Source organism: Gopherus evgoodei, chromosome 4 (assembly GCF_007399415.2).
Source record: "Gopherus evgoodei ecotype Sinaloan lineage chromosome 4, rGopEvg1_v1.p, whole genome shotgun sequence".
In the NCBI taxonomy this organism is placed as follows: Eukaryota; Metazoa; Chordata; order Testudines; family Testudinidae; genus Gopherus; species Gopherus evgoodei.
The window spans coordinates 104,846,364-104,862,266 of NC_044325.1; the positions used below are offsets into that span (position 1 = coordinate 104,846,364).

The 15,903-nt window shown below is 39.8% G+C and overlaps 1 protein-coding gene across 1 annotated transcript in view; it reads left to right on the top strand.

The window, feature by feature from the left end:
• Positions 1 to 3,063: 3,063 nt before the first annotated feature.
• The window catches only part of LMO1 (LIM domain only 1), a 77,870-nt gene continuing 65,030 nt past the window's right edge, over positions 3,064 to 15,903 (top strand). Inside the window, 1 exon segment of the mRNA XM_030562619.1 lies at positions 3,064 to 3,665. Within this exon segment, the coding sequence (XP_030418479.1) occupies positions 3,644 to 3,665 (22 nt within the window). The 5' untranslated portion in view covers positions 3,064 to 3,643.

Consider the following 15,903-nt stretch of genomic DNA (forward strand, 5'->3'; position numbering starts at 1 on the left):
TCTACTATTCTCCATCATTTTTATGAGGCATTTCATTTTCTCCTACTTGTGACCAGACCAAATAAGAAAAGGCAACGTGTGATCTAATACACAGGGAATCGATTTGGGACTCAGGAAATCTGGGCTGTACTCCTGGCTTACCACCAGCTGGTGCATGATCCTGGGCAAGTCACTGCTCCCTTCTGTACTACTTTTCCCTTGCACTCTTTCTCTCTTTTGTCTGTTTACACTGCAAGCTCTTCACTGAAGGGACTGGTCCATGTGGTTTTTGAGTAGCCTGCACCATAATGGGGCCCCAATCCTGGCTGGGGCCTTTAGGTGCTACTATAATATTAACAATAGTGCATACTCAAAAGCCTTGACTGGCATTTTAACCATGTCTAGTCCTGTTTTGAGCAAGCAGGCAATACGGTCTAGTGCTACAGCACTGGACTGAGAGTCAGGAGACCTGGTTCCTATTCCCAGCTCTTCCACTGACCAGTAGTGTGCCCTTGGGCAAGTCACTTGCACTTCTCTGGGCGTGTTTCCCCTCCCACTCTTTGTCTGTTCTATCTATTTAGAATGAAAATTCTTGGACAGGAACTCTCTCTAACTGTGCATTTATATAGCACCTGGTAAACTGGGGCTACTGCAATAATAATCATGAATTATAATTAATGATCATATGGGAAAATTCTTAAGGAAGGCCATTCTCATGACATTCCCAGTCTAGTATTTTTAAACTCCAGAGATTCAGATAAGTATTCAAATGCTTCCTTTTCTGAATGGGTTGTCTGAATATATTTAATTACAAAAGGCTCACACCAGACAATGGTCCACGATATTGTAAAAAGACTTTTACAGGGGGGTTAATCCTACCATCTTTATTAAACCTGCACACTTCAGAGCCCACATAAATGTAAAGGCAGGGATCAGTGCATAACTTTTAAACTGTAAAATGTTTGCATGGAGAATTATTTAATGGTTTATGTTTTATAGTAGTTTGGCTTTGGTTGTGTGACCCCATTTCAATTTGTCTGTTGCCTCTTCTTCTCTTTCTCATCCCCAGTGACCACAATCTTTCTGAATTCAACTGTGAACATCACTTCTAGAGAGGCGATACCAAAATCAATATTCATTTCACAGTTTAGACCCTTTACTCAGTTTCTCGCCGCTTCTCCCTTTGCCTCCTCCGTAGTGTCCTTCAGCTTAGTGTATCCGAACAAATGCCTCTTTGTTAAGAGCATCCTTAGACAAAACTCTAGCACCTCCATAACAAGCTCAGAATAAAATGAAATTGCTGCATACTAAGGTCTTGATTCTTCTGTCATTGCAGTGAAAACTCCCATTGATTACAGTGAAAGCACAATTGGGGCCTTAAAATTTAACATATTTTAGATGTGTGTGAATGCTATAGGTTTCTCCAGGGTTGGGATTTCTTGAGCTGTGCTGTGTTCTTTCCGAAAAGATTCATTGAGTTAGACAGGTCAAGTTCCTGTGGGTGCAGTATATGCCATACACTGGAAATTAAAGACCAGAAAATTAGCAGTGTTTGTTGTGTTACAAAGCTGTAGGCTTTTTTATCATTATGCTCATAGAAAAATGTACTGCACTAATGGAACATAACATTATGTTCCAAGTTATATTTATGCTTGCAAGTAATGAGTACACTTCAGTTAAGTTTGCTTGGCAACAAACTTACCAGTTTTTCACCTTGACTTTATTTGATATGTACAAGGTGTGCTTTAAAGATAATGCCCTAGAATTGCCAAATGAGCGACTTTAGTCATGGCAGTCATAACATGGGTAAATGTGATGCCGTGCAATTGGGAAATGGGAGGAAATCCCAGGAGACAAATCTTTTGGCATTCCAGATATACCAAAAATTGTCTGTCCCCCACCAACAGAAACCAACAAAAGTTTTTTAAAAAAGGCAAGACTGGGAAAAAAATTAAATAAAATCTAGTATATGAGCAGAACTAATATTAGTTTCCTGATAGGTGTAGATAGGCAAATGGAGTAATGGGTCAGCTCAGGCATTGCCTGAAGAAACAAAAAGAAAATCTTCAATGCCCCTGTGCAAATTGAGGACACTAACAATAGGAGTCTTTAGAAAGTAAAAGCCGATTTGGGGGGAATCAATTAATACTTTTTTTTAATGGAAGTTCACATGGAATTGAAATTTGAGTAACCTGCAAGCCACAACTCCTGGGTCTCTAAATGACAGTGTAATGATTGTTGATATCAATTTGTATTAGTCCTGCCTAGTCTCTCGGCTTTTCAGTTTCAGCTAATGGAAATCAAGCCCATTATGGTAAACGTTGGAAGCAAGTACATTAATAGTGGCATTGATATTAATTCAGATTGTAAACAATTCAGAACTGTTACCAGTACATGGCATATTTTGTCATCTTATCTGCTGCTTTCATAGGACTATTCCTTTCATAGCTTTTTAAAATACAGAACACTGACTGCCACACCGTTTTCTGCGTTGGTAAACAAAATTATCTGCAAATACTGTTGTGCTCCCCACATCAACCCTTTACACCTTTCTTGTGTGTAGCTGCAAACACTTTTCAAGCCGGCAAAGCCACCTACATTCATTGCAATGCAGTTCTTGCGCTTTACTTTAAAAAAAGTTTAGCAAGGGAGAGATGTGGGGAAGAATGTAATGTAAGAGGCAGAAAGAAAATGAGCTTATTTATACAGTAACACGTGTGTTAAAGCAATGCCTCCTTTCCTTGACTATACACTGCCGCATTTTCTCTCTCACACACGTATATACACACACTCTCTTTAACTATGCTTTGTCAGAATTAATGAGAAAAGTTCCCTTGCCCTAGGGGTAATTAGTGTCCTTGGAGTTAAATAAGCTAATACTTAGACACCTCTGGCACAGGCAATTATGTTTGTGTATTGAATAATTGATTCAAAGAGGGGGGGAAGGGGCTGCTAATCAGATCTGAGCATAATGAATTGATTTAATTAGCAGGGGAATCTGAGGGTCCCTGGGAAATGTGTGCATTTATTCAGCAGCAAGAGCGAGTGCAAAGCACATAAATTGAGAGGGGAGAGAGAAGCAGGCAGGCAGCAAGTGCTTTTGCGTTCAGTGATAGGCTCGCATTTCCCCCCCCCCCCGCCTCTGAATATAATTTTAGATTTAGAGTGAAATAAAGAGAAAAGCACTTTGGAAGCCTGGAAAGCTCTGCAGTAGCGACAGCAAAAGAGGGGGGTTATGAGCTATCACCTGCAATTTCATTAAAACAAAAATTTTGACTGTGCTCGTTGGGAAGGCGCTGGAGACCCGGCCCTCGATTTTGCCTCCCTTACCCTCTGAAAATTATTATTTATTTCTGAACTGGCATTTGAGTTGGAGGGGGGAGATTGCTTTTGCACTAGCAAAGCTCTTCAGCGCTGCTGCTGCATGTAATTCTAGCTCAGTGCAATCTAGGTTAAAAGTCGTGTAACTGTAGCTAGCTGCGGGGGAGAAAAACAGGGAGGACGATCCGGGTGCATTTTTCGCTCGGCAGCGCTTTGCAAACACTCTCCGGTCCTCCGTCCCTTTCCCTTCCCTGGAGCGAAGGAGCAGAGGCGGCGGCTGGAGGGAGAGAGGACGCCAGAGACGGAGCGGCAGACGCAGCTGCTGCCTGCGCCCCCCGGGACAATGGTGCTGGACAAGGAGGACGGTAGGTAGGAAGCCGAGATCACGCCAGAGCGCGCTCGCCCGGCGCCTGTCCTCTCCCGTGGCTGCGGCCGGATAGGCAGCGCGAGCTGCAGGAGGAGGGAGACAGCTGCTGTGTGTGGAGCAGGGGCATTTCTGCAAGTGCATGTCACCGTTACTGTACAAATCGGAGCATGCTGGCTCGTGTGTGTATGGAGGGGTGTCTAAGGGAGGGCTTGGATGACTGCCTCGCTAAACTCCATCGGATTGTCGGATATTTACTTCCCCAGCTCTCCTTTATAAGAACCAGTTTCTTCCCCTCTCACGTTATTTTTTGCTCTCATTAGCAAACGGAATGTTCTCTTCACTAGATCTTTCGGGCCTGGATTAGGTTTCCTGCCTCTTTAAATCCATTAGTTTTAAGTATTTTCTATTCTCCCAGCCTGTCCACTGTCTGCTATCTCCTATTGTCGTGTTTACCCTCTTGTCTATTCCACCCTCACGCACCTCCCTCCCCTCCCCAGCTCCCTCCTCCTTTATGGCTCTGAACATGCTATTAATGACTAAGAGCTCACAGCTTTGCTAAACTGCTTCACAAAGGGCGCCTTGGCTTATTGTGGGGAAGGATTTACTTTTTAAATGAGGCTGGGAAGGAAAGGGGGTGTGTGTATGTGGAAATGAGAGAGCTGACTGCATGCAAGTTTAGATCAACCATGTGCTTATTGTCAAGACTTGCTAGAAATTCATTTGGACTCACTTGGGAGCGGGGAGGGAGGCAGGATTTACAGGCTATGTAAGCTAATTTAAAGGGAAACTAATTCTGGCGTGTAAAGTATTAAGAAGTGCTGAGGAGAAAAGAGAGAGACTGGTGGTAACTCTCCAGAATAGTCTCCTGCATCCCGACGAAGCATAGACAGCAAGAAATAAGGTGCTGTTGGAAGTGGTTTTTGTAATTTGGAGCCTGGCAAATGGAGAGGGACCTCTGTCATCCACTAGTCTGCAGTCTTAGCTGTCAAATTTGGCAGTCCAGAGTTATTTGCTGCAGAGTGCGGGGGTAATGGTTTTTGCTGAGCTGAAAACAATCCTTACAGGCTTGATGTAACAACACACTTACAAACTCTTGCTGGGCTTATCCTACTGAGGCATTTGAATCCCCCACCCCAATCTTTACAAAGCACCAGTGAGTACTGAAAGCATGATCACCTGCTGTTATGCATGGCGATTGCTTCTTCCAGTGTTCCCCATAAGAGTTCATCATATTGACTTTTTTATTTTTTTAAAATCATTCTATTTTAGTGTCATTTTCTCCATAATTGAAAAGACTGTTTAATTGTCAGCACGATTGCCTGTCAGAAACGAACGTATATATGCCTCCACACCACTGATTCTGGCAGTATTTTGTCCTTTTTCTGTACAACTGTGTTTTCAAATAGTGGCCTCTGCCTTAGGGATGAGCACATGAGTGACTACTGGGTCAAGGAAAGGGTAATCTTGTACGCTCTTCATTGGCATAGGCAACGCCTGGGGGGAAAAGTCCGTGCAGCTCAGAAAATGGTCCTTTCCTCCAAGTCCTTATTGGGGAAAATTGCAGTAACACAACACTGATATTTTTAATTGATCTCCTTCATCTGTTGATACCACTTTCCCACCCTTTCATCTCCCACCAAGCTATGCCAGTAATATTATGTATGGGAATAGGAGTGTTACAGAGAACTGTCTTTTGAGGACACAGATGAGGGAATATGCTGTTGGTCATCATGATCAAAGTCCTCTTGCCAGTTCAGAACTGCATGACAACTTGGTGCATATAACTGTGTCACTGGCCATGAGGTCAGGTGGCATTAGCTTGTCACCATCATGCCAGCTTCAGTTACATTGCAAACTGCAAAGCCTCACTTTGGTAGTGTTGCAGTGAATGCTATATGTTATGTGCCTGTATAAATTACCATAAAACTTCTCTGGTGGATGTGGGAGGGGGCGTTAATTTGGAAAGGTGACTACCAGAATAAAAGAGACAGCGGGAAGTGTCCTTTCCCTCTCAATTTTGGAGTATCTGCCCCTGCAAGGTGAGAGCCTGCTTGACACACACCTTAATGGAATCAGTTGGGGAATGAGGAAAAATCATATGCGTGCTTGTGTGCTCCACCTGTGTGGGAGGTGGTCGAATCTCTAACAGCTAGAAGGTTAAATGCACACTGGGGCTCAGAAGGGTGTGTGGGGAGGGAGCTGAATGCCAAATTAAGCTGAAGACTTAGAGGCCTTTATAGTATTCTAGTTTGTCAGAGTCCTCTGAAGTAAACTGATGCAGTGTTAGTAATGGGGTGTATAAAAGTCAAGTGTGTCTTTGTGTGTGTGTGTGGGGAGGGGGGGAAGTAACGGGGAGAGATCTTGATCTAAATGTTAAGTAAAAGGTATGAAATGTTCAGAAAAAAGAAAAATAAACCTCTCTCACATCTGTTCCTCCACACACCATGATACATGAGGCTAACTAATAGTCAGTGCAGTTAAGCAAGGTTAATTCTTGTCTGGTAGTGCTCATGTGCGATAGGGTTTATATTTCCATCAGGTTGCATTTTTGTGGGTAAGCTACAATGGGCGATCCATGAAACTTAAGTTGTCACAGTGCAAATTTTGTTTGACTAGAGGTAAAAGGGTTGCCTTTTAGTATCAGCATGAAAATCATCCAGTAACAATAATAAACTACGCAACGTCTTAATCTCCCTTAACTTTTTGCCAAAGGGTGCCTGCCAACACATATCTGTTTAAATCTAATTGACGGATTAACAGCAGAATGCTGCCTCTGCTGCAGAAGTAAGGGAAGCAGGCGAGTTGTGAGAAAAGACTGAGATCTAAAGAGGGTTTGCTAATGGGGGTATTTGGGTTCTTTCAAGTATTGCAGATGGACTTGTTAAACATAAGGAGCTCAGGGCTGGAATGATGGTGGTGTAAGGAAGTGAAACTAGAACCATTGATTATCCAGACAGTTCTCAACAGCCCTCATTCCAGGAGCTCTCGTGAATGGCAATATAAAAGGAAATACTGGGGATGGTGGTGAAGGTAAGGAGGAAATTAGAATGAGATGTACTTAAAAAGAAGAATAGTAAGAAACCCCTGACGTGGAGATCTGGGTAACAAACTGTAGTAATGTCTGTGAATCTTCAAAACTATTGATAGTGTAGTTATGCTAGGGGAGAAATTATGCCTGTTAAGTATCAGAGGAATTAGGGACAGAAGGCAAGTTTAAGAGAGGAAATTATTTTATGAGGAGGTTATTTTATGCTTTCCTTTCTCTTTCTGCCTGACTTGGATGGAGCTCCAGTTGTCTGATCAGGTGTGAATGTTAAAAAGGATGCTGGATCTGCACAGGTTGTAAATGGACTAAAATGGAGGCGATCACTAGCTATACCAGTTGCTTGTCTTAAAAGACCTTGTTAGCGGTCTTAAAAGACCTTGTTAGCGAAAATAGGTCTGTTCTATTAATGCAAGCAGGTCTCCTTCTGGGGACAGGTCTGTTCTTTGTTTTTGTTTTGTTTTGGATTTTTAGAAGGTTAAAAAACAAAGTGGCAGATCACAGATACCCAGTTCACTTTTTTCTTTCTTTGTAGGGTCATTTTTAATCTTAAAAAGCTAGCTCTTCTTCATACGAAGGCACTGTGATAGTTTAATGAATGCTGCATGCATCCATGTGGGAAATCAGGAATGGTTTAAGTCCCTCATTCCTCCAGCAGTCTTGGGGCATTGCAGAGAGCTCACATCCTCTTAGGTAGAAGTTGCATCCCTGAGAGCTAGTTGTCCAGCCGTATTGTTGTTTTGGAGGATATTGCTCTCCCAGCCTCAAGGTACAGGGAGTATGCAAGCCTTAGGGTCACACCGTCACCATCACACAGGGTCTAATAATCAGTTTGCTGCCTAGTAAGTGGAAAGCTGCCTTGATGCAAACACTTCTTGGTATCAATATGGGCAACAGAAAAACAATACTACTTTCCTAAGAGCTCTGCAAATATCATTGTGAGTAAAGGGGGAGAGTACAAAAAAATTGTCAGGTTCCTGACTTGAGGTATTGCAGCACTATGTCAAGTTATGTCTGTAAGGTAGCATCAGTTCATATTTTTAAAGTGACACAATATACCCGACTGATAGAACACAATGTAATACTAGGAAATATTTAAAAATGAAAACTTATGCAAATGTTTTCCCAAAATGAATCTTCAGAGCTGAAGTTAAAGAACATCATTCTGAGCCAAAATCTGTAGAGACTTGCACCTGTGCAATTCTGGTGTGTTAGCCACAGCCGAATTTGGCCCTCTAGGTCTCTTTCATTTTGACTTGCACAAACAAACCAGCCCAGTGTCCAATACGATAATTATATAGTTTAGGATTATTATAGATATTCCTCAAATCTATAATTACTGCTAATGCTTTGACAGTGGAGAGCAGAACTTCTGCTAAAAAGAACCCATCAGTACGCGGATCTCAAATATCATGACCAGTTCCAATGATTGGTTTAATTGTAGCTGATTGTGTTAAATTACTAGTAAAGTGTTTTAAGGGTTACAGGAGATGTGTGTGTATATATATCTTTTACTGGCGTCTGAAATAAGTGAGTGTGTGAGGAATGTTTAATGCAAGAATTATTAGTTTGCAAAAGGGAAGCCAAGTGATTGGATGTGTAGAAGTAATGCAGGAATAAAGTGGATACTGGTACAGCGCTACATGTTAATGCATAATATTTTGACAGCTACATAATCAGTCTGTAGGTATATTTACCAAAAAAAGGGCAACAGTAATACATAGCAGCTATTTAACGTAGACAAGAAGCTTAAACGTCATGTAATTACCAAAATAACTACTTTAAATATACTCTTTACAAAGATGGGGAAAAAAGTATTGCCCCAAAACAGAAGCTTTGGGGTAGAAAAAAAGTGTCAAGTAAGGTGTTGTGATCCAAAAACCATTGGAATATGTTTTCTAATAAAGGTTAGCAATACATTGGAGGAAATATTACAGTATTTACCTATGCTAGATTAAGAGAAAAGTAGACATTTCTAGTTAAACACTTTTTGAACAAACACTAGCAAGCATTAGTTACCACATCTTTGGCCTGCAGTCCCCTTCCTTTTTAATTTACAGTAGCTAAAATAAATGATCACTTAGCTGTTGCACTCTTACCCTAAAATACAATTTCAATCCTTGCAAACTATATTAGGAGAAGAATAGAAGTTTTAAGTACTGGATGAAAATGATTCTATGCAAAATGATATATTTAACATCAAATATGTTCAAGGACTGTTAGGATTAAGTATTCAAAATGAAGGGGGAAGGAAAAAGCCATTTGAGCTGAGGATAAGGAATCTAATTAAAAATAGGTATTAAGGATATATAACTTGAGCCTGCTATCATCTTTTAAAAAGAGTACCGTTGTATCAGTTGTAAAGGGGAGGGAGAAATATCATTAAAATGAGAATAAAATGTTTTCTGGGATTAAAAAAAAAACCCATGCCTGAAATTGTAGATCAACTTGGTATTGAAGGACCTCATCCTGTAATCTTGATTGACACGATTGAAGACAATGAGCTGCTTGTGAGAGCAAGGCCTACTCATGTGAGGAAAGATGGAAGATTGCCCTTCCCCAAGCGCGTTGGTTAGTAGAATTAACTGCAACAACATCTCTGAGCAAATGGGCAAGGATTAATATTGCACTCAATTTGTAGAAATTGTACTATTTGAAATGTTGCATGAAGTACTGAAATTCACAAAGTGTATTTTAGAAATTTCCTAAGTGTGCATGAAAAAACAAAGTCAAAATGAGCTTTGAGAAGTGTTAAATCAAGCTCTAAACTGTGACACATCTGCGAAATAGAGTTAATAATGGAAGAAGGCAGTGTGGCAGGCTATGGTCTTAGAACCCATGCAGGGAATTTTAGGTTTTAGTAGGGAAAGCGAGAGTCCCTAACCCATTAGAAGCTACAGGACAGTTTCAAATGACACTTCAAGTTTTAAATGAGCAAAGCAGGGAAGCCGGGAGGGAATGCTTTGGAGACAGATCTCTATCTAGAGAGAGGCGAAAGTAAAACACAGTTGTATAAGATGCAGTACATAAAGATAAATATTGACAGAGTATATTGTGTGTGAAAATTGATCTGTGATAACGAACAGTATGAAAGAGGCAAAGTTAGTAATGTTTGAAACACTAAAGATACTCAGTAGCTAGTAAAACTAAATGTACAGATACTGTACTGCAGGTGGTGCTGCTGAGCTAGAAAGGCTTAAATTCACCATTAAATCCTGACAGAAGAGTAAGAGGGGGTCCCTGGGAAATGCGTGCGTTTATTGAGAAGCAAGTGGGCAAAGCGCACCAATTGAGAGACAGAGGCAGCAGTAGCTGGTCTTAGATGTATTCCCCTCTCTCTGAATATAATTTGAGATTTAGATTAATCTTAAATCCAAGGGAAAACACTTTGTAAGGGTTGAAAGCTGTGTAGTTGCAACAGCCAGGGTTATAAACGATCAAATGCAATTACATTAACACAGATTATACTGTGCAAATTGAGCCATTTAGAAGGTGAGAACCAAAGAAACAGCTCCGATCCCTCTTTTTTTTTCTAAATTGCAGTTTTAGTTCCTTGCAATTCTGAGGTACAAAAGTAGGTGAGACTGCTTTTGTATCTGCAAAGTGCTTCATTTCTGAATGTAATTCTAACTGAGTCTAGGTTAAAAGCTGGACAACTGAGTAATTAGAGCTCACTGGCTGCTAAAGGACGATCAGCTGTGCTGTGGCTCATCAGTGTTCCCAGAGACTAGTTCTCTTCTTCCCTGAGTGAAGGCTGCTGGAGACACAGCATTTGTACCCGGACTCCTCTTGATCCCTGAGATGATGGTGCTGGACAAGGAGGACGGTAGGTGGGCTAAGATTCCTTAAGCTTGTACACAGTGTATGCTGTACGGGGTTACATGTAAGTAAATGGCTCTGACACACATGTGCAGTGTGCATGTTTGGGTGTTCTGCCTTCACCCTTTGATTTTTTTTCCCTGTGCCAGTAACAGGGGAAATTCACTCTTTATCTTAGTTTTCCCCTGGCTTTGCTGACAAGTCAGCTAGCCCAGAAGTGTTTACTTCAGGCTCTGTTTGCTGAAGGACATGTGACATAAACAGTTTATTTTTTGGATTTTTCTTCCCAGCAAATGATAACATGACTCTGTTTTGCCCATCTTAGCTTGTTTATTTTAGTAGCTTTTATTTTTGCATCTAATTTTGAGGCTTCCTTTCCCACATCTTTTTTTAAATTTACATGTTTAATATATATATCTTACTGCTCTTTTTTTATAGGTATAAACATAATGACAATAAGCTATTGGCCTGCTAAACCGCTCTGGCAAAGAATCGTTGGTTTATTGTGAGAATTTATTCTCTAAATGGCAGAGGTGGTGCTACTGTAGGAAGGTAACTTAATGAATGAAGCTGAAGGAGAGATTGACTGTTTTTAAGTTTGGGTGCTGGCATGTGCTTCCATTATTTTTAAAGCTAGCTGTTCTTATGAAGGAAGGAGCAGTGCAGCAATCTAGGGAAGAGTCAAAGATTATGCTGAGGCACTGTTACCTAGTAGTTAGAGCATGAGACTAGGAGTCAGGGAACCTGTGTCTTCCTCATGTGAATGCCATTTGCCCTTGGGCGAGCAACTTAACTGCTCTGTCACTGGTAGTTTCTAGGATGAATATGGTAAGTCTGACCACAAGTTTTCTGATGAGAAAACAAACATTGCTTTGTGACCTGTGTGACAAACATTTTGGGAGCGCTACCGTAATGTTAATGGCAAAGCTAAATATTGGGGATTGCCATTTTCTTTTAAAAAGGCTATTCTGACCTTTAGATAGGTGTGAACACTCATTCTTTTATATTCATTTTCTAAATGGATAACTTCACTGTGTTGTGTCCACCAGTATATGCTGCTGGATAGTATGGATTCTGGTAGCTTTTAGCATATCCGTGCATGTGAAACGTGCATGTGAAAAGATCTGTAACAGCTGAAATGTTTGACACTGGTGTCATTTGGAGGCAGAATGGAGGTACTGAATTTCCATGGGTTTACAGACTGGAGAAAAATTTGGAAGGATGTTTAGTATGCCTGGAACCCTGTGAACTTAAACATTTTGACACCCAATAATAGCAATATTGCTATATTAGATGTATCAGTTCTTAACAAAAAGTTTTCCCCTGTCAAAATTGATGCTAATCACATAACACTAATAGTACTTAAAACTAAGTAATTCAAATACCAGGTTGAAAGGAGAGGATTTACTCCTATGCTTTCTTCTAGTATTAAAATGAATTTTGTTTAGTGGGAAATATTTGGAATAGGAAGAGCCTGAATATTAAAAAGTAACGCACATCTGGTGGTTTCTAACCAGTAGGTTTCATAATTGCTTCATTGAGGTTTTCCAGCATTAAAATAACCATAAGAATTCTGCTCAAATATTATATCAGACCTGTAGCTTTGCTTATAATGGACTTTTTTCAGGTATCTGGAGGACCATCATCAGTAGATATAATATATTTTACATGAGCAGTGCCCTCCAACTTATTTGCAAGTTCAGAGAACCTTAGTCTAGTTTTATGGAGTACACAAGTACATTGTGCCTAACCTTGGATTGACCTGCAGGTTGAGGTGAATAAAATTTGGATGGATTTTTTTTTCCCACCTAGGCTTTTCGTCTTTATTTAAAAAAAAAATAAAATAAAAAAAGTCTTATTGCCATTCTCCTCAGTTCTATGAAATTCATAAAGTCTTTACTCTGAATTGACAGTCATGGTGTCTTATTTACAAATGTCATGTCTGGAATGCATAAGCAGTCTTACCAATACAGTAGGAGTCAATTTGGCTTCCTGAAATTTCCAAATAACCTGGCCTAAAAGATAGAAATTTCTATTGAGTTGTCTGATTGGTTTCCTTGTTGACTTATTAGAGCTTAGAAAATGAAGTAGATAAGAAGCATCTGTTACAAATCTTCTCCAGCAACTTTGCAGATGACTCTACGGTGGCTAAAAGAAGTATTAAGTGGTTGCATATTGCTTATGCTGAAAAAACAAATGAAGGTCTCTGGATTTCAAAGGCTGTGAAGCAGCTCAGCTCTCAAAGGTGTTCTGTTGCTTTTTTGGCTGTGTAAGTTGAATCTAGTGAGTTTATTTTATTAGAAGCATAAGGCTACTCTGTAATCTTCCTCTGAATAAGACATATTTGGCTGGCTGACCTTATTTCCTATTGGGTCACAAGTTGTGTACTGCTTTTTTTTTTTAAACAAAAACCATTTCTCCCACACTTTAAAATCCTCCTTTGCAGTTCATGCTTGCACTCAGAACTATAATCTGTGATGATGGAACAATATGAACAGAGCAGAACCGGCCAAAATTAAATTCTTCAGTTTGAGAAAGAGCTGTTACTTGCATAAAAGCAAAAATGCATCATGTAGAGATCACATTTTCAAGTGTAATGCATGAATAACACTCAAAGCAAAACAAAAATTCAGTGTTTGTAATAGCAGTTAGGAAAATATTGCTGCTTATTCCAGCTGTAATCTTTGCTAACAGTGAAGTGCGGCCTAGTTAGTAGTATGTATGGCATGAAACACACTAACAGAAATCATAATTCTTTTATTACAAAAAATGCAACTTTTTTTTCACCTAACTTGTGCTGTTAACTACTCAGTGTCTTAGACCCAGCTTATTGAACAACTTTTTACTGCCCTCTTCACATGTACGAAGGCACTGATCAGAATGTGTTTATATCCCAAAGCTGGTACGGCCAACAGTGCATGCAAACATAGATCTTGCGAGTTAAAAATAGAACCTGAATCAATTAAATGTGGCAAAAGAATAGGTAACATGAATACCAGGTGGGAGAGTTCCAGCAAATGCTATGGGCGTCTTGGATGAAGACTTGATATTTAGAGGGTGACCCCAAAATATGGGTACCAAGGACGGACATGGGTGTGAGTTTGCAAAAAGAAGCTGCACATCAGTATGAAGTATTTAGGGAAATGAATATTGGAGGAAATGAATATCTGAAACAAGATCAGCTGCTCTAGTGGTAAACAATGGAGACTTCTGAAAAAGGAGGGAATATTGAGGCACCAGGAAAAAAAAACAACAAGCCGATTGGAAGATGGTTGGAATAATTTAACTTGGAGAGAACCAGTGTACGCTCCAGGGCTGCAGTCTTCTATGCAGTTAATTCACGCATTTCTGAAAGGTTGTTTAGCAAATGGATTTGTATTAACTGATTTGATGTGAGTTGAAACAGCAGGTAATAATCAAACACTTGCATGCATCGGGCTGTGGGGGAAGGAGTAATACGAGGTGAATTAACCTTAAAATACAGGACTCCATGAAATAGGGCCACAAAACAGCATTTCTCTCATCTATATTTTAATAGCAGGAGGTTCTCACTTATCCACTTAAAAGTATCACTTACGCAACATGGTAAATGAAGGCAAAGCCACTTGGAGAAAAAGGAAGAAGGACCAGATCTAGATAAAGATGGATTAAATACCATCAATGTTGATTGCTAGGTGGTTATAAAGTGTGAATAAAAGTGATGGGTCCAAACAGAATCCTGTGTCATGGTAAGTCAGGAGAACAAAGATATTTTCCTGTCTTCCAACCACAAACCCAGTGACAAGAATGATCAGTGAGATATGACTCCAGCCATGAGATCGGGGCCCATGCATTCGTCTTATAAATGAATGTTAGATGCCACATGCAGATCTAGCAAGATCAAGATGTGACATTTTACTCAGTGTATAGAACCATTTACAAGATCATTATAGACCTCTAATAAGGTAGTTATAAAATGAACACAAGCCTAAACGTGAAATAGGGCTACTTCTGGAAGAAAAAATATCCAGTGGCTGTTTGTCAGAATTTGGGGCGGGGTTGTGTGTGTGTGAGATTTTTTAAATCAACAGATATTATAGATGTTTGTAAACATTTTTTAGTTTATTTTTAAATTTTCAGTTCTACAAAATTATGAGGGGTGTCAGACAGAGTCATACAGCAATTACTGAATGGCAGCAGACACTGATTCACAAAACTTAAAATTTTATAAACATTAAAACACAAATTGTCAACAGCACATGTCAAAACATACAAATATCTTGAAATCATACTGAGTTCATTTTTCTTACTTTGCCTATCTGTCAACTTAGGGTATTATCAAAATGGAAATATTTTTCAGTGGTATTTGTTTGTATGGTGAAATCAACTTTTACCAGTAAAAATATAATCTTTTCAAGACCACCTGTACATTGCTGATTTTAAAAAAGGAAATGGCAAATTGATCAGACACGTGCTGCAGAGCGAAACGAGGAGTAATGGGGAAAATAGATGACACCTGGCAAGGGCAGAGAGTCATTTTCTTCTTACACTGAATATGGAACTTTATTAGAAATCGGGAAAACTATTTTATTCTGAAAGCTGTTTCTTTTTCCCTCTGCTTTTGCTGAGACACTTCTCCAAGACCTATCAGGTTTTCTGCATGTTCTCCTAGAAGTCACCTTATTCAAAGAATGAAAAACTTCTGTTGCTGAGAACTGGTTATAAACCCAAACGATTAAGGAAATGTATATAGTTGGAGCCAATCATGCAGCCTACTGCATAAGTGTAATTGCTGTGGATTCTGTTTAGAGTCACAAAAGGGAAATGTTTGAGATTGAGATTGTACTTGGTACAGGAAGTGTGAAATAGGTGGTATAGTTGGAAGTGGGGGCTCAGAAAGAAAAGGTTGAGAACTGCTGCCCTAAAGTTTAGCTGCTTCAAATCTCTTGTGGGATTGCACATCTAGAACAGTCATTCTTGGGGCACTTGACTGAAAAGATGACTCTAAAATATTATCCCTATCTCTTCAATATTGCTGAAAGGGTCAGGCTGAATATTTTAGATGAGTTCTTAGTTGAATGAAACTGGTTTTGCCCATCCCGAAAGGAAATGGGGAAGTTAACATTTCTAATAGCAGTGAGTTGTATTTTATGGAGATAATATACACTCCTGTGTTGTACAATCAAGGTAATTTTGCAGTCTGCAGGGATATGGTATTGAGGCTGGACTCCACTTTAAACCTTCAATGTTTTTAAGTTCCGAGGTGCTGCCGCTATGTTGCAGTTGTCTTGTAGGCATATTACATGTTTAAAACAATTAGGAAACACATTTTTTCAACTTTTGGAGGTGGGGATAAAAGAAGAGACTGAATCATGGAAATTTTTAGGTTTAATTT